The sequence below is a fragment of the Neolamprologus multifasciatus genome, chromosome 11, assembly GCF_963576455.1.
Source record: "Neolamprologus multifasciatus chromosome 11, fNeoMul1.2, whole genome shotgun sequence".
Taxonomy (NCBI): domain Eukaryota; kingdom Metazoa; phylum Chordata; class Actinopteri; order Cichliformes; family Cichlidae; genus Neolamprologus; species Neolamprologus multifasciatus.
In genome coordinates this window covers 4041536-4066750 of record NC_140449.1, presented here as the reverse complement: position 1 = coordinate 4066750, position 25215 = coordinate 4041536, and the positions used below count along the sequence as shown (strand labels likewise).

At 43.2% G+C, this 25215-nt stretch overlaps 1 protein-coding gene across 1 annotated transcript in view; it reads right to left on the bottom strand.

The window, feature by feature from the left end:
• Positions 1 to 24827, bottom strand: part of ascc3 (activating signal cointegrator 1 complex subunit 3) — a 155950-nt gene extending 131123 nt beyond the window's left edge. The window contains 4 exon segments of the mRNA XM_085176471.1: positions 4583 to 4700; positions 16206 to 16783; positions 18993 to 19143; positions 24702 to 24827. Coding sequence (XP_085032597.1) covers positions 4583 to 4700; positions 16206 to 16783; positions 18993 to 19143; positions 24702 to 24791 — 937 coding nt within the window. The 5' untranslated portion in view covers positions 24792 to 24827.
• Between the last annotated feature and the right edge of the window lie 388 nt (positions 24828 to 25215).

Below are 25215 nucleotides of genomic sequence, written 5' to 3'. Positions count from 1 at the left end.
GGAGAGATGGGATTTTCTTTTTCATACGTTTGAGAAATTTGGCTTCGGGAGTAATTTTGTGTCTTGGATAAAACTATTGTAATGTTCCCCTTTAGCCGTTCGGACTGACAATAATTTGTCCCCCTGATTTGAGTTCCAACGCGGCACACGACAGGGGCGCCCTTTGTCACCTCTTCTTTTTGCCATCGCGATTGAACCGCTAGCTATTGCTCTGAGATAATATGTTGATGTTGAGGGAATACATCGAGGAGGTATCGAACACAACGTCTCTGTTTGTGCCGACGACATGCTTTTGTTTATTTCCAAATAGCCTCCCTAAACTTTTGGATATACTTAAGGAATTTGGGACAATTTCTGGATACAAGGTGAATTTGGGGAAGAGCGGGGCAATGCCTATAGGAACGACAACTGGGGCATTTTCGTCTATTTTAGCACCTTTCAAACCCAGCTATAACTAAATATTTGGGTGACACAGAACCACAAGGACTTGTATAAAACAAATTATCTTCCTTTATTGTCTAAGCTAAAAGAAGATTTTGGAAAGTGGGAGTCCTTGCCTCTTTCGCTGGGTGGTAGAATAAATATCATCAAGATGAGTATATTTCCTAAATTTCTATACTTTTTCTTTGTCTTCCAATTTTTTAACCAAGTCTTTCTTTAACAATCTGAATAGTCACATTTCTTCCTTCATTTGGAACAAAAGCCACCTAGTCTGAATATTACAAAGACCGTGGTGCGCAGGGGGCTTAGCATCTAATATAAGGCATTATTGTACTGGGTAAAGGTTCATGATAGTTAATTATCATGGGTGACACCGGAGCAGTGAGTCCTCCCTGCTGTCTTTGCTGTGAGCCAGATTAGCCCTGGCAGGACCTCCAGCTTTACCACAAACCCTCTCGTCATCCACTCACTGACATTATGGTAGCAGCTCAGAAGGCACTTTAAACAGACTGAACTCTCCCTTATTGCACCACCACATAGACATTGTATCTCCATCCTTAACGGACGAGGCATTCAACAAATGGACAAAGCTTGGAGTAACTTCAATGACTGCTCTTCTCACAGATCTTCTGTTCACTTGGACAATTGGTGACTAAATTCAAGATCCCTCAGTCACATGTTTTCAGGTATCTACAACTTAGGAACTTTGTTGCTTCTAACACTGAGTGCTTTCCGTCCTGTGCACCTCCGTCTCTTTTGGATGATGTTTTTGATCTTAAACTGGACGCCAAGCGGGTTATAAGTGATGTTTATGAGCTGTTAAGTAATTATAAGCTGTCCACACTGCAATCTCTTAGGGAACAATGGAGAAGCGATCTGGGCCAACAGATTGCAGACGAGACTTGGCATAGGATCATCAATAGGATGTTTTCATCATCTACCTGCCTCAAGCATGTGGTGATTCAGTTTAAAGTGGTTCACCGTCTCCACTGGTCTAAAACTAGATTGAGCAAAATCAAGGCTGGGTTTGACCCCACATGTGACCGGTGTAGACAACAGCCTGCTTCTCTACTTCACATGTTTTGGACTTGTCCAAAATTGGGTAGCTTTTGGAAAAGTATATTTGAAACCATGTCCAAGATATGTGGCTTTCCAATCACAGCCTGTCCATTCATGGCCATTTTTGGGGTGACGCTTGATGATGCCAGTCTTTCTGAATCACACTCTGGTCTTCTTGCACTCTTTTGGCCCGTAGGTTGATCTTATTGAAATGGAAAGAGCCACTTCCACCTGTCTATGGGCACTGGGTTAAGGGCGTCATGTACTCAGCTGGAAAAGATCCGCTACACTGTAAAAGGTTCGGCTCGGACATTTTATGACATACGGAAACCTTTTCTAACTTACCTTGAAAGTTTAAATCCAGATACTATTGTTCAATGTGTGTGTGTTTTGTTTTTTCCCCTTGCTTGCATTCATTTATGTTAATATTTACTTTTTATCTGTAATTTCATTTTATCTTATTTCTTTCTTCTTCTCTGGCTGGGTTTTAGTTACTGTTCTGGAGGGGGGGGGGCTGTTTGTTAATACTGCTTTAATTGTTGTTAAAAGCAATTTTTGTTCCATAAAAAGACCTTGGTCAAAAAAGGCGTGTCTCTCATTAACACCCACACCGTCTGGGGTGGATGAAATGAACTTACACGTACACGTAACAGCTCATCTGATTAGTCGCTCCAGTAACTCTGCTTCAATGTTATCTCTATGGCATACATGCTAACATGCTAACAGAGTAGAATATCAGTCAAAACCCCCGATGGTCCAGTCCTCACCATAACAAAGGCAACAACACAAAGTGACAGTATCTCAGTGCTTTACAGATTTATCATGACTTTGTGTTCCTACTTGGCCATTTGAACTGATACTGGTAATTATGGTAATTATGTTTCCTACAGCTTTCAGGGATTGGTGCCACCTGATGGTTGTACAGCCTGGAAGCTGAGGGTTAGCACTGGCAGCTGCCAGTCTCGATTTGTTATTTATAGTTTGATTGACATGCTAATTAGTAACTAAAATAAATGTAGTGGAGTACACCCTGTGCTCCCTTTGCAGAGCAGCCCTGCACACTGCAGAGAGGGGACGGGTGGCTTTAATCAACCTGCAGATAGTTTTACTATAATCAGCTACATGTTCAACTCAACAAAACCTCCCTCAAGTCCTTAAGAAAAGTTAAAAACACAGGCGGACAAAGCAGACAGACAAACGGAGAAATGCTCTCAGTTCTCAGTCAGTGTTAGGGAATGAGGTCAGGGCTGTGACTACCACTGCATGTCGGACAAGTCGCATGTCGGACCAGATGCACGTCGGACCAGATGCACGTCGGACCAGTCGCATGTCGGACCAGACGCACGTCGGACCAGATGCATGTCGGACCAGATGCATGTCGGACCAGATGCATGTCGGACCAGTCGCATGTCGGACCAGTCGCATGTCGGACCAGTCGCATGTCGGACCAGTCGCATGTTGGACAAGTTGCATGTCGGACCAGTCGCACGTTGGACCAGATACATGTCGGACCAATCGCATGTCGGACCAGTCGCATGTCGGACCAGATGCATGTCGGACCAGTCGCACGTTGGACCAGATACATGTCGGACCAGTCGCATGTCGGACCAGTCGCATGTCGGACCAGATGAATGTCGGACCAGATACATGTCGGACCAGTCGCATGTCGGACCAGTTGCATGTCGGACCAGATGAATGTCGGACCAGATGCATGTCGGACCAGTCGCATGTCGGACAAGTCGCATGTCGGACCAGTCGCACGTCGAACCAGATACATGTCGGACCAGTCGCATGTCTGACCAGACGCACGTCGGACCAGTCGCAAGTCGGACCAGATGCATGTCGGACCAGATGCATGTCGGACCAGTCGCATGTCGGACCAGTCGCATGTCGGACCAGTCGCACGTTGGACCAGATACATGTCGGACCAGTCGCATGTCGGACCAGTCCCATGTTGGACCAGTCGCATGTCGGACCAGATGCATGTCGGACCAGATGCATGTCGGACCAGTCGCACGTTGGACCAGATACATGTCGGACCAGTCGCATGTCGGACCAGTCGCATGTCGGACCAGATGCATGTCGGACCAGTCGCATGTCGGACAAGTCGCATGTCGGACCAGTCGCACGTCGGACCAGATACATGTCGGACCAGTCGCACGTTGGACCAGTCGCATGTCGGACCAGTCGCATGTCGGACCAGTCGCATGTCGGACCAGTCGCATGTCTGACCAGACGCATGTCGGACCAGATACATGTCGGACCAGTCGCATGTCGGACCAGTCGCATGTCGGACCAGACGCATGTCGGACCAGTCGCATGTCGGACCAGTCGCATGTCGGACCAGTCGCATGTCGGACCAGTCGCATGTCTGACCAGACGCATGTCGGACCAGATGCATGTCTGACCAATCGCATGTCGGACCAGTCGCATGCTGAATGAAATGAAGGTTCAATGCAACAATGTGTGAACTGTTATCAACAGGAACATTAGGCAGACTTAATGCTGGATGATAAGAAGTTAGGAAAGACTGCTAAGATGGTCTACTGTAGATTCAAACGTAGCACCAATCATCTGTGTCTCTAGGACTCATCATCATTATCTGACAACAGCGTCTAAACACGCCCAGCTTCACTCCCTGATGGCAAGGAAAGCACAGTCAGCTGGACACACACAGCAGGTTAAATAAATAACAACCATCCAGTCCACACATGCAGAGAAATACTGCAGCACTTTGTTACACAGTGCTACGGTCCAGTGCTAATATCTCAGTATCCTCTGATACCACCATGCAACAGCAGAGTTGTTAGCCTTTGTTGCTAACACTGCTACAGTCACAGCAAGCAGAGCAATGGTGCCTGTGTAACCTTATACTTCAGATACGTTTAAAACTGCAGGTTATTACCAAGGACATCTGAAACTCCAGTGTTTAACCCTCACCGATAAAATTCTCCCTTTTAGGCTAGTTTTACTGTGCAGGACTGTCAGTGCAATAAAATCCAAAGGATGCAGTCATGTTAGGACTCTGCGCACTGAACACAGTACTTCTCTTTCTAAGAGTCTTGCCTGCCATGGGCCTTACCTGATGGATAGACAGTCCTGTCAGGTTGGATGCGGAGGAGGGAGTCAACAATGGCCGCCCTTCGCTGCAGAAGGGTTGAGATCATGTCCAGCCCCTCTGGGCCGAGCAGCTCAAACAGCTGGAGACAGGAACAGGAGAAGACAGTCAGTACAGAAAAAACATTTCTCATTGGAAATGAATATACATGACAGGCTTGTGAGGATCAGTGGAACAACACAGCATCCTGATCCCTCGTCTGTAAGGGTTGGTTTCAGAATGGAGGCTGTGACAGAGAGCACAGCAAACTGGTCACCTGGTCTCTGTCGAGGCCTTGCTTTGCTCTGTGAATATCTGTTCTATTCATGTTGGGAGTGAGAGGAGAGGTGATGTCCTCTCGGTGGACGGAGGGGGTTTCATCTGCTCACAGGGATTTTTTTTAAATGAACTCTCACGAATCCTGTCCTTGGAACTGACTGATTAGGTGTGGGCTCTGCAAGGACAGAGACAGACTTTCTCCTTCAAATGGCTTGTGTGCACTCTCCATCCTTCAGGCAAACGTTAACTGTGTAATGAGTCTGCATGTGCACAGCTACGGGTCAGCAGTGGCAAGGTCTGTGTGGTCTGCTCATTTCAGTGAGCAAATGGAACAAAAGAACCAGGATGAGTGGAGCTGAGGCACAGCAGGGCATCCTAAAACCTCGTGCACAGGAAAAATATACTAAAGATTCCTTTTCAGGAGGACGGTGGTTCGATCCTGGACTCCTTGGTGCTGAAGAGAATTACACAGTGATGGATGAATGTGGACAAGTCTATGCATGGAATAAAGTAGCTTTAATGCAGGTTTGGAACATCAGTCCATTTACCTCATCAGGATTAAAAAGGCCTTTTTTATTTGATTCACCTGCTGTTAGCATCCAAGCAGCCATGAAATAAGAACAGTACAGAAGCAGTACTTACCACTGTAACTGTAACTGTAACTTATCTGCACCAACGACTGGATAATTAACACAGCTTAACTCATTTAGGACGGCCTTACTAAACCAAAGAGCATTTTTACATTAGATTACACTACATGTCATGATATTAGATTTTTATATTGAACTGTATGAGAACTAAATATAAACTGACAACACTGATACTGATGTATGACCAAACATAGGGCTGGGCCATATCATACCGTTCACGGTATAATACCGGTGTAATGTTGGGCAACGATAGAAAAATGAAATATGGGGATAGAATATGGGTAAAACGCGCATGTGCAGTGCCTTTGTTTACATACGCACATGGCGGCGACGGAGAATGAGAAGAGCGAAAGCGGATTGTTGAATGAAACAGATGAACCTGAACTGGTTTGTAAAAATGCTGCAACTTCACTGGTGTGGAACTGGTTTAGCTTTCGTCCGTCAGATACACAACAAAGCACTATTTTTAGTAGCCGTCGTTATTACCGTGTTGTTTGGAAGATACGGCACTTTGATTTTTCTGAAAATCGACAGTGCAGCTTATGTATGAACTCTGGTTGTGTTTACTGACCTCGAAACGATTTTATGTGCACGGCGCTCGAAAATCTGTCAGATGTTTCAGTACGACTTTGCTAAGCTACGAAGCCGCACCGCTTGATGGATTGTCGGAGCATTACGGCTATTGTAGGCGGAGCCTCGCGGAGTGATACGTACTGTGCTTCAACATAATGTTACCGTATTGTGTGTGTTTAACCTCTTTTTAAGTTTTGTGGATATTATACATGGTTATGCTGAGGATATGTCGGCCAGTTTCCACTGGAAATGCCTTTTGGTTAAACTGTCAGACAGGAATTTGCATTTGCACTGTTAAATTTTTATATAACTTTAATGCACATATAAAAAACAGCTGCTTGTTTAAGTGAAAATACATTGATGGTTTTTTGTACTAATAAAGTTGTGGAGTTGTAAAGTATTTTGTCTCGTGTCAATTATATCGTCAGTTATATCGTTATCACAGATTTTCAAATGTATATCGTGATAAATATTTTTGGTCATGTCGCCCTGCTCTACTCTATATCGATCTATTAACGTGTTTATAGGCGTTTTCCTACAGTGTTGTTAAAAAGGTTTACAGTGTATTTAAATCCTGGAGAAGCTGGCAAGTTTGACCGTCTACACACATTTTAAAAAGTTGTGTAAAATGAATAATTCAGCACTCAGATGAAGCAACAGTGCAGAGTCCTGTGTACAGAGGATCCACTGTCACAGAGCTGGGCTCTTCTACCAAAACAATGTTTAAATGACACCCAGCTGATCGACTCAAAGTTGCTGAGCAGGTAGCATCACCACAGGAGAAATATGAGAACAGTGATATTCTGAGCAGAGCATCACATCATGGCTGGACTACAGGTTTGTAAGAGGGGAGAGTCTACTGTGCTAACTGGTATCTAAAGCACGAACAGCAGACCAAACTATCAGAGATCGATGCATCAGGCTTTGTTTACTGAGAGACTGAAGAGCAACTGTATGAACAATTCTCACACTCTGAATTTAGTAAATGAAAACAATCACGTCATGGAGAGAAGGAGAAACAGGGAGGAAGGCTAACACAGCAGCATGGCGCGGTGTATCCCAATGAATCACACTAAAGGTGGGTGAATCAATATGAAGGTGAAAACACTGGCAGACAATGAATTATACACAGAGAAATGGGAGCATTCACCAGCAGTGAATCATCTCCACCCTGATAAATGAGAAGCAGTGCTCCACCCTCGGGTTTGATCTTTGTGGGGAACTCAGACGCAGAATAATGAGCCCAGACACATCTCCGAGCTTTGAACAGCTACTTAAGACCACGAGCTCTGACTTACCTTCAGTACAATGGTTCCTCCACTGCACATTTACTGAGAAAGGCAAACATCCTCATATGATTCAAAGCTTTTTGAAACTCTCAGATATGCTAGGATAGGACGAACGATCAGGTCTGAACACAGGTCATCTGAACAGTCCTCTGACTCATGTTTTGGACCTGATCACTGCCAGATACACTTCTCAAAACAGATCTGACTACATCCAGCCAGAAATAACAGGAAGTGAGATCATTAGGTTACAGAGATGGGCAGTGACGCGTTACTTGTAACACGTTACTGTAATCCGATTACTTTTTTCAAGTAACGAGTAAAGTAAGGGATTACTATTGCAAAAACGGTAATTAGATTACCGTTACTTTCCTGTAGGAACGCTGCGTTACTGTGTTACTAAAACCGTGATTTTTTTGCGAGAATGTCTCATGACAGTGACGTAAGCGAGTGCGACGTTCGTGACAACAGCTGTGTGCAGATCAACAATGGATCATATATCGAGTGCAGAGAGAGTATGAGCGTGCAGCGTTTAAAGCGTGGAAGTACTGACCTTACTTTGAGTTTGATTCCGTAAAAAGTGACAAAAACATTAGTGTCCGTTGTGCGTGGGAAGAAAACTTCTTTTTACAGCGAAAAAACCCCTAAACTTCCAAACAAGCACCGAGTAGCTACGACGTAATGGGAAACTCACAGAGAAACTCGCGGATTCTTCCACTGACCGCTGCACACCTGCACCAGGGTAACCCTCCGCCTACCCCACTCCTGCTTTACAGGTGAAAATAGAGCAACAGGACCGCTAGTCTTTGACTTTATTTATTTTCTGCTGTGTTTTACTTGCATCTATTTGAAAGACTGAGTGTAAACACAAAAAATATTTTATTCTATGTGCTGGAATGTGCAGAAAATAGGTTTAAATGTTAAACTAATTTCTTCCAGTCAGAGAATGTTGCAGATAATTAAATTTTTGCTTGATGCATAAAGTTAAAAGATTAAAACTAATAAAACAAGTTTTAAAAAGAGACTTTTCCATTTGATTACATTTTGTATGATGATTATGCAGAAAAAGTAGAATTGGGCTGAAAGATCTATCACTTTATCACCTATTCAGGCTGTAAATCGTGTTTTTAAAAAGTAACTAAGTAACTAAGTAATTAATTACTTTTGAACATAAGTAATCAGTAAAGTAACGGGATTACTTTTTTGGGGAAGTAATCAGGAATTAGTTACTGACTAATTTGTTCTAGTTACTGACTAGTTACTAACTAATTAATCAGTAATTAGTTACTGATTACTTTTTTCAAGTAACTTGACCAACACTGTTAGGTTATGGATTAGTACCAGTATTGGTACAGTACCAGTATCAGTACCAGTGCCAGTGATAGTATCAGTATCAGTACTAGAAAAGCAACATTTAACGAGTATAGTCCAACTGCTTGTGGTAAACACAGAAGGGTTGGTCGTGATTTCCAAATTTCCAGAAGTAATGTAAATAAATAAATAAATAAATAAACAGGTGTGGTCCCTAGGTTCTGTAAGCATGCTGTTGTTGAGTTGATATTAAAAAAAAGAGCAGTTTGGATAATGGCAGTGTGTCTCTATGCTCCCAATTTTGCCTAAAATTCTGGAAAAAGTAGTTGCAGATCAACTTACCGCTTTTAGAAAAAAATCTATGTGAAATCTATGACAAATTTCAGTCTGGTTCCCGTAAATCTCACTCAACATAAACCGCATTAATTAAGGTCTCTATTGACACTATGATGTCAGCTGACTCCGGAGCATGCACAGTCATGGTTTTGCTGGTGTTAACATCTGCCTTAGACACCACTGACCATCCTGATTAACAGGATCCAGGACGTAGTTGGTGTGTCCGTTCTGGCTCTGGTATCATTAGAAGACATAGCATACATTTACACTGCTATGCAGATGACACCCAGCTCTATCTGTCCATGAAGCCAGATAACACACACCAATTAGTTAACCTCTTAAGCCCCAAGCCTACCTGGTCTCCTGCTTTTTGCCCCCGTATCAGGGGGCGTTGGGGCTTAAGAGGTTAAACTGCAGGAATGTCTTAAAGACATAAAGACCTGGATGGCCGCTAACTTTCTGCTTCTTAACTCAGATAAAACTGAGGTCATTGTACTCGGCGCTGAAAAGCTTAGAAATATGGTATCTAACCAGATTCTTACTCTGGATGGCATTACCTTGGCCTCCAGTAACACTGTGAGGAACCTTGGAGTCATTTTTGACCAGGATATGTCCTTCAACGCACATATTAAACAAATATGTAAGACTGCGTTCTTCCATTTGTGCAACATCTCTAAAGTTAGAAATATCCTGTCTCAGAGTGACGCTGAAAAACTAGTTCATGCATTTATTACTTCCAGGCTGGACTACTGCAATTCATTATTATCAGGATGTCCAAAAAACTCACTGAAAAGCCTTCAGTTAATCCAAAATGCTGCAGCAAGAGTCCTGACAGGGACTAGAAAGAGAGAGCAGATTTCTCCTGTTTTGGCTTCCTGTTAAATCCAGAATTCAAAATCCTGCTCCTCACATACAAGGTCTTAAATTATCAGGCCCCATCTTATCTTAATGACCTTGTAGTACCATATCACCCTATTAGAGCACTTCGCTCTCGCTCTGCAGGCCTACTTGTTGTTCCTAGAGTATTTAAAAGTAGAATGGGAGGGAGAGCCTTCAGTTTTCAGGCCCCTCTTCTGTGGAACCAGCTTCCAGTTTGGATTCAGGAGACAGACACTATCTCTACTTTTAAGATTAGGCTTCAAACTTTCCTTTTTGCTAAAGCATATAGTTAGGGCTGGACCAGGTGACCCTGAATCCTCCCTTAGTTATGCTGCAATAGATGTAGGCTGCCGGGGGATTCCCATGATGCATTGAGTTTTTCCTTTCCAGTCACCTTTCTCACTCACTACTACTACTACTACTCGGATCAACTCGCCACAGTTTTCGGGGTTTTCATTAGGTCATAGTACTTGGTACCGGGTACTAAAATAGTTCCTGCACAGCCAGGATTCCAAGAGATCCGAGCAGGTACTAAAACGTGATGTCGTCAGACCGCATGCTAGCAACTGGCTCGTCAGTGATGTCATCGTCAGAATGACGATGACCAGGCATATTAGGTGGTAATCAGCTGTAATGGAAAACCAGTTGATATGAGTAGTAACTAGGGATGGGTACCGGTATCCGGTGCCATGATGGCACCGGTTCTGACATAAATGGTAGTAACCAGACCGAAAAACAGCGCACATTTCGGTGCTTTATTTCCTGAGCTGTGATACACTTTAGATTCTAGCCAATCATTTTACGTTTCCGAGGATAGTAGGCGGGTCCAGGTACGTACGTTCTTTTAGAGCAGAGCTACAGATTAAAAATGCCCAAGGCGAAGCGGTCAAAGTCTGGCTGTACTTCACAGCAAAAGATGCAAACTCAGCAGCTGCAACAAGTGCTTTAAGCTGATACTGTGATACTGTCAAAGGAGGTAACACCTCAAATCTGATGAAACACCTGGCGACGCATAGCGTTTTTTTAAAAGCCGAGAAATGCACCGTATTTGATAGCTTGCTGCGAGACCTCACACCGAGCACATCTACTGCGGGTGTGGTGCCTGTTATCGACCCAGAGTTAGCAACATCCCCCAAAAACCCGAAGAGGAGAGTCCTGGCCCCTAGCCCTGCCAGTGTAGCAGAAATGATGAGGATGATGATGCAGCAGCAGCCGTTCTTCTCTGCGTGAGTAGCTTAATGTTGTTCGTGTGTAATTTACGTTGAGTAGGCTAACCACGTTATTACATTAATGCATGTAAGGTGAACTAGCAAACACCATCATAGCTACATGTGGCTGTCTTCTTGTTTGATGGCAGATACTCCCTTCACCCTGGACAAAAAGGCTAAAATGACCAAAGAAAAAGTGGAAAACAGTTAAACATGAGAGGTTTTTGGACAAAGTTTGTTTTTTCCATTGTTTAAGCTGCTTCCAGCCAAGAATGATACCATATATGCCCTATAGCTGCAGAAAAGGCTAACATTGTTATCTTTTTACAAAAAAACAGCTGAACATGAGAGGTTTTTGGACCAATTTGTGTTCTCCATTCTTTAAGCACCGGTTTGAGCACCGTTTAAGCACCGGCACCGTTTCAAAAGTACCGGTTTGGCACCGGTATCGGATAAAACCTAAACGATACCCATCCCTAGTAGTAACTAATGAAAGAAGTCAACGTGACCTTAAAATGATAAAGATATGAAGTTTCTGAGATATCTCTGCTACTGTACTGAACCCCCCTCACGATGAAAGGACCAAATCTGTATGTAACTAAATGGCTTTGCAGTTTTTGCGTTTCCCGCCTGCACTCAGCACCTACCACAAAATGTCAGCAATCCAAGGTCACCGATGAGAAATAATAAGAAGCGAGTTCCTCCATTGTTGGCTTTAATGCCACAGAGTGCAAAGCCTTTAAACTTTAGTGTTGACTTTGGAGTCACACAGAGGTAGATGCATAGAGAGCCTGCAGGTGCACTCTCACAGTGTGTTTCTGTGTGTGTCTCTGCACACACACACAGCAGTCTACACCTGAGGATGTCTGTGGGAAAGTTGGCTTCCAAATGTCAACTACGTGAGAAACATTGGAAGCAACTGGAAGCAGCTGAAGTTGTGCAATTCTGCCTCTGTGCTAAATTGATAGGAGGGCTGTGGGGTAGGGGCAGCGTGAGGGTGGACCAGATGAAAGCCTGCACATATAAGTGTTGAACATCCACAGGCACAAAATGCAACGGTTTCCTGCTTCATATAAGAATGTGAAGAATAGCAAATTAGAGGTTCAAATAGGGCGAGAAACAGACCCAACGAGCAGCCTCATCTGGATCTTTCTGCTTTACAGGAAGATGTAGATCCAAACAAAACCCTGCACAGGAAATCCCTCACACAAAAACAATACTTACACTTCAGTGTTTGCACATTAAACAGCTGTCACTCTTCAGGGCTTCACCATGTCTTACAACGGCTACGTCACAAATATAAAATACAAATATAAAAACACGCTCAGTGAGAGACTGAGATTACCCATAATGCACCACAGAATGACACAGCATCTCAATATTCTTGATATTTATTTATAATCACCTCTGTTAGTCCTGTGATCTGTAAATATTAGAGCGATTTCTTACATTTGATAATTCTGTAACATATTGCTGTGTTTAAATCAGCGGTCTCCAACCTTTTTTGAGCCACTGACCGGTTTATGCCCGACAATATTTTCACGGACCGGCCTTTAAGGTGTTGCGGATAAATACAACAAAATAAAACTAGAAAAAAGATTTATTCATAACACACGTGAAAAGACCCAGGAAAACAGAGTTAACGATAAAAACGATAACAAAATAACGCTGAAAACCGATAAAAACCCTGAAAACTACATTTCACACCTGAGCCTCAACTCTCGCGGCCCGGTACCAAACGACTCACGGACCGGTACCGGGGCCCGGGGGTTGGGGTTGTCCTGGAGCAACTGTAACCCACATAATGAGCTTAGAGATTAATAAAGTATCCTGATGCTGATCCTAGTTCACTGAAGTTCACTGAGACAACAGTTCCCACTTAGACGGAGGTGCAGCTGTCTGTCAGCGGCAGAGCTACAAACTAACTGAGGGTCGTGTTGATGCTCAATCATCAGCAAGAAACCCCAAGAAGGTTGATTCTGTCCATCTGGACGTGGAGTTTTCAGACTGCAGCTCTCTGTGATCACCGGTCACGACAGTTATACAATTATTGCATGTTATGATCATGAACAGCTGCTGGTTTCAGTCATTGTTTAAATGTCCTGTTTATCAGGCTGGAAATCTGCAGTCAGCTGATGAGTGACGGACGTCACGTCCAGATGAACAGAATCAACTTTGTGGGTAAATGAAGGTTAAAACAATTTAGCAGCTATGGTGTCGAGCTCACGTTACTGCACTCACAAACCTCGTGTCCACTTCATGCTTAAAGAACATCAGCTATGCTGATTGTTTTGTGACTGTATGATTTCCAGGGTGTAGATGATGTTTCCATGGAGCAGAAGCACAACAAGCTGCTTGGTCAAACTCTACACAACAGCACACAAAGTCTTTGCAGTACAAATGTAGTCACATGCAGATGTTACTGGTCTGACAATGAGAAAAGAAAGAAGAGGCGGACACACAGCTCCATCCCTCACTTCCTTCATCTTCATGTCAGGAGGAACTTAAATGTGTCCGTGAAGCTTCAGTTTCATCAACACTGAAGGATTCAACAGTTTGTAAATGTTAACCGGTCAAGATAAGCAATGACCTGAAACCATGAAATTACAAAAGTATACGTTTGATTTGACAAAGTGAATATTTGCAGCCATTTTCACACCTACAGTGAGTTTACTGTGGTCATGTTCACGATATGAAGGAACAACGCTGGAGTTAAACTGTGTCTCCAAAGGGTGTTTGTGTCTGCACTCAACAAAGAGGAAGAACAGACCACAGCCTGCTGTGAACACACGGTAGACTCGATTTTATTCATTTAGATGATTTCACTGCAGAATCTACTGAAAACAAACACCACCAAACGTACCCTGAATGCATCATTTGTTTGGCAACACAGTCAAAGATGTGTTCAAATACCCGTGGACAGAGAGGGACTGAAAGTAACCTGTGACCAAAGAGAACAGCAACACAATGAAAACCTCACAACAACAAACATAATCAAATAGGGGTTTTTATAATCGATTTATCGATTAAAATCGATTCTGGCTTGGATAACGTAAAATCGATTCATTAAAATCCTGAATCGATTTTTTAATATAAATTTATTTTGCCCGAAACGCCAGAATCTCAGGTTAAACCTCACAAACCAAACAGCTAAGACAGTAACTGAGAGCAGGAACACGGACTCTGCACAAAGACGTAAACACACAGCGCGACCCGCGGATCAGAATCAGTTAGATGCCTTTCTCACGGTCGGGCTGAAAGCCGACAGCTCGCTGATTCTGATCTGTGGGCGGGTTGGCGCTTTGTGTCCACGCCCTTTATGCGCTGATTCTAAAGCTGTTAGTTTGATGTCTCTCCAAACAATATTGACCGAACCAGCAGCAAAAGAAGATCCAAACTAGCTTCACATAAACATCGTCATGAACTCACTCTGACTTTTACTGTTTTGCTTCGACCACGATGCACAGCTCTCTCTCTCTCTCTCTGTACTGTTTTCTGCATTATTCGTTTGCTTGTTATGCACAAGACTACGTTGTTTACAGCCTGTCGGCCGCTGTTTGTTTCCTTTCACTTACTTTCAAAAATAAAACCTAATTTCTGCCGTTCAATACTGAACAAATTTAAACTTTTTAAAATTATACAAAATGCAAACCACTGTAGAGGTAATGTTCATGTGTTGATTAATGGTTTTCTTTTGTTTTTGATCTACTGCAGAATATTTTTATAAAATCCCAGAACAGGAAAATCAGCTTCATGTGTTTCTGTGTTTTATCTTCAGCTGCTTTGACACAAAGGCATCTGCTGTGATGCTCACACCTCTGATAAAGTCTTGCGTGTGTCAGCTTCCTTTTTATAGATACAAAAATATGTAAATGTACTGATCTGAATTATAATATTTCTGACTGTCAAAATTTCCCAGATTCAAATCGAAGTGAATTGAATCGTGGATGGAATCGATTCTAGAAATCAGTGACGATACCCAGCCCTAATAATGAATAAGTTTTAAAACTTATTTATTATTTTTGAATTTAATTGTTTTTGTTAAATTGTACTGATCTGAATTATAATATTTCTGACTGTCAAAATTTCCCCGATTCCAATCGAATTGAATCAAATTAAATCGAATTAAATCGAATCGTGGATCGAATCGATTCAGGACCTTGTGAATCAGAATTGAATCGATTGTAGAAATCAGTGACGACACCCAGCCCTATAATCAAACCTTGAAATCCCTTTGACACCTACAGCTAAAGCTCCGTGTGTTCACACACCAGCAGCCCCAGTAAGAGCCTCGATATGGGCAAAGGATCAAAGCAGTTATCAGGAAAATTATGGATACAAGTGAAAGACAAAGACATCCTGTTACCTGGTGAATTTACTGTAACACTGTTGCTACCATTCTCTAGTAATAGTTCATCAGTGTCCCATCAGGGTCACACAGTGGGGAAAACAAACGCTAGTCAGGCACTGGGAACACTGGTACATCTCTCCTTATGGTCTTAACTGTGTGCACATTATTGGCACTGAAGGTCAAATCCACGTGTAAGTAAAGGCCAAGTGTGGTTTAACAGCCAGGACATGATAACTGCAGCGCTGCTGAAGGTCAGCTCGATAGAATCGATAGATGTCGCACAACAATAAACACAACAGTGGGAGGTCAAACTTCACAGAAATGCAGTGATGAAGCATCACAACAGTCAGGTTTATAATCACGCGTATGACCTCCAACCCCGCTACGAGCCGAGCACCGCGGAGGACGTGACAGCAGATGGTGCTTTAGAGGTGGGGTTCACACTAGATGGTGTAGGGCAGGATGATGCATGTCCCATACCTGAGTGTTTGCAAAGCCAAGTTACCATAACAACCAGTGTAGCACTGGGGAATCTGTCCAAACGATCTGATTGGTTCACATGAAGAAACAGTAAATATGACAGAGGTACAGATTTCTGATGATGCGTGAGGATAAAACCCTGAAACACCAACTTCAACACTTCTGTATAAAACGAGTTCCTTAGTTTCCGGTGATTTATGTTAATGCGCACGTCATATATTGACCTTCAGGGTTGATACGAGCAGCGGTACTGACCTCGTTCTGCAGCTCATCGTTGCTCCTGTGTGAGGCCAGCATTTCAAACAGAGACGTGCACAGCTCCTCTGGGTTGGAGGACATCATGTTGCCTCCACACAGATATTTATCTACTTCTGTCCTGAGGATGGAGCCATCCCCCGGGGTCAGGGCGCTTCCTGTACTGGACGCGGCCTCCTCATTGACGCCCTTCTTGCCGCTCTTTTGGTTGTTGAAAAAGTTGATGAAATCCAAGCTCGCACTCTCTTCCTGGATCCCGGAGAAGGGCAGCCCCTCCAGTGGGTCGAGTGTGTACCCGTCATGTGAGAAAGCGATGTTGCGCCCAAAAGCGGCGCTTCGGTCCAGGTTGCGGCAGGAGCGTTGGCTCTGGAGAAAGTCTTCGACTCGGGAGTCACCGAGCAAAGCCACCAGTCGACCCACGGAGGCGCAGGACGCTTCAGCGGCCGATGACGGAAAGGGACCGAACATGTGTTTGATGGCCCGAGTCTCCTCTGTGCCAACGTGGTCTTTGTTGTGGAAGGTTTCAAACAGAAACACGGCGGCGCTCTCAACCACCGCCTGACCGAGTTCAGAAGCCACTGTGGAACAAGCACATGTACGCCACAGTTAGCACTGCAGCGTTACACACAAAGTCTACAGTGAGGTCCACACATGTTTGAACAAAAACACACTTTGGTCATTTTATATTTGCAAGAACAGAGAGTTTGTAAAGGCATCGAACTCTGACCGCAACCCAAAATTTGCTTTGCTTTGTTTCCAGACTCAAGACAAACTGAAGGTAGAGACTCCTGTAAACATGCAACAACTAAATCCCTGGTAGCCCTTCGGGCCGGCACTCTTCAGTTTTTGGTAGCCCAAAATAAATTTAAGTAGCCCGAATAAAAAAAGAGAGCATTTTTTTATGTTTTGTTTCCTGTTTTGTTTCCGTTACAATATTATACATTAAAGTATAATATTGTAATGGAAACAAAACATTAATCACAAAAATTGCTGAAACATAAATTACAACATTGTATAAAAATTACAATCATCAACTCAAATACTTGGTTCTAATTGAACAGAAATTTCTATGAACTTGTAAGAACTGTGAACATGAATCAGTCTGTGTCAGATCCTGAATCTGAAATTTCCACTGAAGTCACGGGTAAGAGGCAAGTGGAACCAAGATCGAGGCCGTTTGCTTTTTGAAGTTTGCAAAGACTGCTAAATTGTGCCAGTGGTAGTTCACTCTTTGCAACATAGTAGCTGTTCAGATTTTTCAGGTTTATTTTTAGTTTGTTTTTTGCAATTGGTGTTTGTTCTGGGAAAGATACTGCAGACTGAGCAATAATGCATTTCTTGCATTTCTCATGGGTTCTGATGGGGTCTTTCTTAAAATGACTGGTCCCAGTAACAAAGGCGCTTGTCGACTCAGAAATCGAGGGAAACTCACAACACACCTGTCAGAACATCGTGTTATTTAGCTCGTCATATTGCAGCCACAGAAATTCTTTTGTCCATGAAACCATAAAGCTGCACTTTCTTTTTGCCTCATAGTCTGATTTGTCATAACTTTTCCGTTTTGTGGTAAGCTTTTCTTTGGCTGTCACTTCTTCACCCTGACCTGTCTTATTTGGCTCAGCAGAACTAAAATATATATCCTGCTGCTTTTATCCTGCCTCATACTGCCAACAGTACCAGTCGACTGGCTCCAGCTGTTAGCCGAAGCTTCTGTCAGTGACGTCCACGTGTGGTTTCTAACCTACAGGACTCGTTAAACACTCGCTGCCCTGTCAGGAACGCGCCTGGTTCTTCTTCCATAAAGCCCAGTGTGGCCCAAACACGGGCAGAAATGAGAATTTCCATCTGAAGGGAAAATGGATGTAATGATGATCATTTTAATGATGACGATTATTAGGATTGCTGCAACAATCACCTTTACCCTTTCTATTACCATTAGCTGTGCCTAGACAGCAGCGCTGCTTTATACGGCCATTAAATCTGTGCACGGCACTATTAATAGTGCTAGAAAGAGTCGGCAGCTCTGAGCAGGCCAAACACGAGCTAACTGTTTAAAGTTCCTGCACCTCATTTTAATATTATTCCAAACAATTCACACTTTAGCAGAACTGCACTTAAAAAAAAAAAGAAATGCAGCATAATTGTCCAATTAGAGGAAAAAATGTCAAAAGGACAGAGGCAGACTGGAGCAAAGAAGGCTGGAGAGGCAACGTGAAAACAGATGAAAAGGATTTAAACCAATTAAAACGGCCTAAAAAAAGCAGCAGGCTCGTGGTTGCACGTTACAAACACAATGGCTGCTTTCATCCTCGAGAGCATCCTGAGAACAACTTTTCATTTGGATCGAGTCACAGTTTGAGGGCAGCTCCAACACACAAACGAGCGCACACACTGTTAGTCTGACTGGTGAGCAGAAATACAGCCAATCAGGTCCTCGCAGGGTTTCCTCAGAGCTCAGGAGCACATGGACAGACTCTGCCATCAAACATGCTGTTTGGTTTGAGCTCATACATGCTGTAGTGGGAGGCTGCTCTGTGTTTGAACAGCACAATAATCACATGATCACATTAACAGCTGATAGACTACAGCCATTAAAACTACCTGCAAAATCTTCCATGCTGCTTTTGCAGAGAATTCCCCCCAATATCACCTACCAACACTGCATGATGTCATGTTGGCCCCGCCCTTCTTTATTCAGGGTTTTACTGAGTAGAAACAGGCATTCTGAGGTTTTCATGGACGTTTCTCCAACACAAACACAGACACAGCTGAGGTGTAGCTCCTTACCCATCTGTTTGGCTGCCAGGAGCAGGCTCTTCAGCTCCTGACTGGCAGCTTGCTGCTGACTTTTGTGCTGATGCTCGGTGCAGAAATGGACAATCTTCTGCCACGTCAGGCCATCTCTGGCGAACAGCTCCTGTCTCTTCAGACGCTTGGCCTAATGAGTCACAGAGAGAGATGCAATTACAAGAAGAGCAGCACTCACTGCTCTGATCACAAGTATCTGGAAATGACCACCTTTGGTTAACAGCACTGTGCATTACTAACAACACTGTATTTCTAAAGTATTTCTATTATATTTCACTGAGCATATGAGAGCTTATACTATTAATTATACAGGCCCAGTTTACTGACTGTGGGCAGGGTTCATCAGCAGAGCCCAGAGACTGAATCGTGGCTCCACTCCCAGCTGATGACACTGTGAGTGATGTCGAACAGCTCTGTTTGTTTTCATGCTGATCAGTAGGGCTGCCACGATTAGTCGACTAGTCACGATTACGTCGACTATCAAAATCGTCGACGACTGATTTAATAGTCGACGCGTCGTTTGAAGCTTTGTAAGATCACATAAGACGTAGGAATAAGTAGCAGGATTTAAGAGTGTAATAACGGACTGAAACAGAAGATGGCAGCACTGCATGTACAAGGATGCCAGCTGCCGTTAAACCCCGAAGAAGAAGAAGCTGTGTCCCAGAATTCATAGCGCAGCCCAGCTCAGTTTCCAACAATGGCGGCAGCTAGTTAGTTTTAATATTACTCTTATTATTCTTTCTGGGTCACAAAATAAACGTTTAACACTAGTGATGGTAAATTTGATTCTTTTTACTGAATCGAGTTTTAATGAGTCACTCACCAAAGTGAATCAGGTTTTTTGAGTCATTTGATTCACTGAGTCAGTCGACCAGAGAGTGCAAAAATGTACATTTTCACTCAAACTTAATTTGTTTCTCTTTTCATGTAAATCCTACTGCTAAGATGAGTGATTCTAAAAGAAAACAACTATTTTATAGAGAAAGAGCAAAAACATTTCTAAAATTAAGCAAATTCCTATCAAAATTGCTTAATAAACATTTATTTTGTTTATTTTTATTTTATTAGTATTTTCCTTAAATATGTTAAATATATATTTTCTCATCTAAATGTCCACTGAAATGTGAGCCAGGGGGCGGTAATGCGCCTTAACATTGGTTACCAACCAAGAAGAAGAAGGAGCTGTGAGCCAGGAGGGAGGGGGTGAGTAGCTCAAATGTGCTGTTAGCATGTTAGCAGAGCGATGCTACTGTGAACCGAGGAGCTATTTTCTTGATGTGAGCTTCTACTCGGGGTTTTTTCTTCCAGTTCAGAGCAGAAATGCTTTTGTTAAGAAACTGGCTGTTGTCCGTCCCCCCCCCACACACACACACAATTTTAATTATAAGCTAGATATATTTCTACTAATGGAATTAGTTTGCTAACAGCAACAGGGATGAGTCAGTGAGTCAGTTGGGGTTGTGAATCATGATTCATGAGTCAGTAAAGTGATTCTCGAGTATTGAACGATTCGTTCATGATTCGCGCATCACTATTTAGCATATTTTCAGTCGAGAATGTAGCTGTGTAAACCTCAAATATCTGCTCAGTTTATCAAGACACCACATATTTTCAAAAGCGCTCCGACGTTTTCGGAGACGTCTGTTACCCACTAGCTCGATAGTTAGCCGGGGGCTAGGCTAACTAGAGCCGTGAGAACACCGGACTCCCGGCTAATCGTTTTCAAACCCACCGCTGTCTTTCGCTACTCAGGTTAAACATGATATATAAGTCACTTAGATAACTTAAAATGTTATTGTTTGGCTTTTTTAGTATTTTATTTGTTCCTGAGTAAATCGGTTTGGCTGAGATTAAAGTTATAGTTTTTACACAGCTGAATAAACATCAAGCAGACAGCTGATTATCAGAAGTGTGAGATGCTGGAGAATTTACTCCGGTGTCCTGTTATATTTTAGATAGCAAGGAGTTTATTAAACTTCACCGAAACAATCTGCAAATTTCATTAAAATGTAATAAACTATCATCTTGTCTTCATTTTTAGTTAGCACATACCTTAAACACTTAAAGCTGTAAGCTAATGATAGTTATATAAGAGCAGATGCTGCTGGTGCAATAAGCTGTAGTTTTACGTCCAACGGATGATGATCTGATTAGTTGACTAATCGCAAAAATAATCGATTGTGGCAGCCCTACTGAACAGTGTAGTTCACACGTGTCGTGGACTCTTCATGCGCACTCAGCGTTCAGCAGGTCAGGACAACCATTAACATAACGACTCTGTTACAATCAGCATCTGCACGTCTTCCAAAGCTGAGCGATAACGTTGGGCTGACTTCAGCTTGCTTTTCCACGGAGAAACACTTCCTGCTTAGAGGATTTAACGAGAGCTTAGCTAGCTGAAGATCAGTGGTTGAATAGCATGCTCAGTTTCATTTCAAACACGAGGAGCAGATCTGAGAAACTAAAGAAAAGCAGGGACACCTCAGTTACAAACAGTAATGCTGACTGGCAGGGAAAAGGAAACACGGACACAAATATATGGACGTCATCAGTGAGCAGTGGACAGGAAGCTGGCAGGTAAAGGTGAGCATACAGCACCTCAGCTGACCTTCTTATTAGTTTCAGAAAGAAAAGATCCCGTATCCTACATGCAGATGGGAAGTATGGAAATAGCATCTTCACTGCAGAAAAGACGACTTTTGTTTGTAGGTTTAGTTCTTAGAAAAAGAATCTGCAAAAACTGGTTTTGGTTCAAAAAAACTAAACAGCAAAATCAGTCGGTGTGGCTGAAAGACGAGCGACACTCTTCATCATGTTTGACTGCAGCTTTGCTGCCAAGGGTGGCTTATTATAAGTCACTTATAGTCAGTTATAAGTCACTTATAGTCAGTTATAAGTCACTTATTAGCTTTAGAGGCAATTACTTTCACAAAGGACCCGTTAAGAAATGACATCATCATCTAAAACTGTGTTTTGTAATTACTCTAGTTATCTGTGTCTAATAAGATCAAGTTTAGCGACTGGTTTCTGTTTTATTTCCAACAGCAGAAATGACAAACATTTCCCTTCTGTGTCAGTAACTTTGTATTCTTAACCTCTTCTGTCAAGTCTGGGATACATTCCAATGACTGCTCGCCACCAGCAGCAGGAAACTTTGTATCCGTTCGATAAAAATTAGTTGCTACTCTGAGCCACTCAAAGGCCACCTCGTCTGCAGCAGAGCCAACAAACAGATCATCACCAGAAGCCATGTTACAGAAAAGTTTGGGTCACAAACAGCTACAACATTTCTGTCATATGACAAACATGTTGAAATCACATCAGCTGCTTGATATCAAATATGAAACCATCAACTTTCATTACAGATGCTGAGCTTTCGTTTCATTTTACTACAGATATATTCAGCCTGTTTGTCCCAGACGTTTGTCCAGTCTGAGACAACAACAACATGTCAGCTTGTCCTGGGTGATAGTTTCAGCCTGGACTACAAGATCCACAGTAGGTGCCGTGTCAAACTTCCATCCCGTGTATTTTTACAGTTTTGGAGTCAGTCGGCTGCTTTAGTGTTTCTCCAACAGGGCTAAAAAAGCAGCAGGCTCGTGGTTGCACGTTACAAACACAATGGCTGCTTTCATCCTCGAGAGCATCCTGAGAACAACTTTTCATTTGGATCGAGTCACAGTTTGAGGGCAGCTCCAACACACAAACGAGCGCACACACTGTCAGTCTGACTGGTGAACGGTGAGCAGCCAATCAGATCCTCGCAGGGTTTCCTCAGAGCTGATGGACAGACTCTGATAGCATGTTTGATGCTATCAAACATGAGCTCATACATGTTATACTGTAGTGGCTCTGTGTTTGAACCTTCACATGGAAGCAAGCTCTTAATGGATTCATTTCCTTCTTCTGAGAATTCAAACTCTACATTTTCAGCCGAGGAAACAACTTCTTCGAGCACAATAAATGAACAGTAAGATTTTTTGCTGTATGTGAAAATCTAAGTATTAAGAACTGCTTGCATAGATAATCAGAGGGTTAGCAGCAGCTCGGTGATGTTAATCAGATGCACCTGAATAACATCAACAGTGCCTGAATAAAAGCACAGGTGTGGCAGGTCACTGGTCTGAATCATTCAGGTGTGCTCGCACAAGAAGAAGCACTGATCTTAACTGTTACTGCCCACCGATCTGTGACGGCGTTCCCAAACAACCCATCAGTGGGAGAAATTATTCATGAGTGGAAATCAGAATCAGATTAATTTAATAATCCCTGAAGAAATTATGTGAATGCTCAAGACAGCTGTCAATCTTTCCCCAGCAAACTCAACCCAAAGGCAGACGCTGCAGGGCTCAGAGGAGCTCGGAGAAACTGTGGGACAGAGCGCAGCATGACTGAACAAGTATGGCTGCCGGGAAAAGCCTCCTCTCTCTACATCAGCAGCACTTAGGTTTGCAAATCTGGGATTTTCTTTCCTCTGTTGCAGCGAGTTTCTCGTCTCAGGCTGATAAATCACATGGTGTGTGTGTGTGTGTGTGTGTGTGTGTGTGTCTTTGATGGAAACTCTTTGGACAGGTGGCTTGAGCCATCTGCTAACCAGAGGGTTTGTGGGTCGATACCCGGCTTCCAAAGTGTCCTTGGGCCAAATACTGAAGCCTACGTTGCTTCTGATGCGTCCGCTGCACACTAACGCACAGGAGCACAAGAGAAGTGAATGTGTGTGAATTTCTATAAAGTGATCTGGATGGAAATAAGAACACTGGTGCGCATGTTTAATGAAGTACTTGTTTTTTTCTTAGCAGCGCATTAATGTTACTGTGCAAATATTAATGAATGACCTCCACCGTGCTCTGAGCAGACACGGCCAAAGTGGAGATGTCTGGTGAAGACCTAACACAGAATGTGTTTATGGAGGGCCAGATCACAACAACCGTCACCTCACGCTGCTTTATACTGTGAGCTACGACCCAACAATAATACACAAGAAGTCCCAGCAATCAGACAACCTCTATTAGCAAGCATTTGGAAGAACCCTCCAGCAGAACCAGAATCAGGGAGGGGCGGGGCCATCTGCCACGACTGGTTAGGGGTGTGGGGGGGGAAGACCGAGACAAACACAAACTGTGGAAGAGAGCCAGAGATTAATAATAACTAATGATTAAATGCAGAGTGGTGTATAAACCCAGTGATTGAAGAAGAAACACCCAGTGCATCATGGGAAGCCCCCAACAGCCTGGGCCTATTGCAACATAACCAAGGGAGGGTTCAGGGTCACCTGATCCAGCCGTCACTACAAGGTTTATCAAAAGGTTTTCAGACTTTCTGACTCGAAGGTTTAAGATGAAAATGTATCCTACCCCTTCTAATAATACTCTAACAGATACGATGACGTAATCACTGAAGATACCTCAGAAAAATCAACCAGAAATAAAGTAAGTAGCTGTACTTACAGATACATCTGTGAGCTGGTTATGAATCATTGATCTTTAATGATTAAAATCATATTTGTGAAGAAATTCATTAAGTAATTGCTCGTGAAGAATACAGTAACACTGGGCTCAACAGAGCTCTGACTCTTTTTATAGAGCAACATGAAGACAGTCTGTTAGTAACACGCTGGTTTGTCCAGGAAACCTCACTGACACACAAAGGTCATCATCAACACAACTATAAACGATTTAGTCTCACCTTTAGATCATAGAGCTGTTCGCTCAAGTCCTCCTTCTTGCTGACGCTGGAGAAGGACCGAAGTGCTCCTGTGAGTCGAGGAGGAGACATTGTGTCTGTTTTCCTCCCAACACACCTGCTGTCCTGGATCTAGGTTCTCCTGGATCTAGGTTCTCCTGGATCTAGGTTCTCCTGGATCTATGGTTCTCCTGGATCTATGGTTCTTCTGGATCTAGGTTCTCCTGGATCTATGGTTCCTCCTGGATCTAGGTTCTCCTGGATCTATGGTTCTCCTGGATCTATGGTTCTCCTGGATCTATGGTTCTTCTGGAACCTGCTGACATACAAACACAACAGTAAGATGAACCTTCAGTGTTTCTAGGTCCACAGCAACTCCAAATACAAAGCAGCCAAAGGGCTTTGGACCTATGCGTGGCGACACAACAGCCACTGATGTCGTGAAGCAAACGTCCGTGTACAGTGGTCACGGTGGTCACGGTACCTGTGAACAGGCTGGCTGTGGGAGAGTGAATGA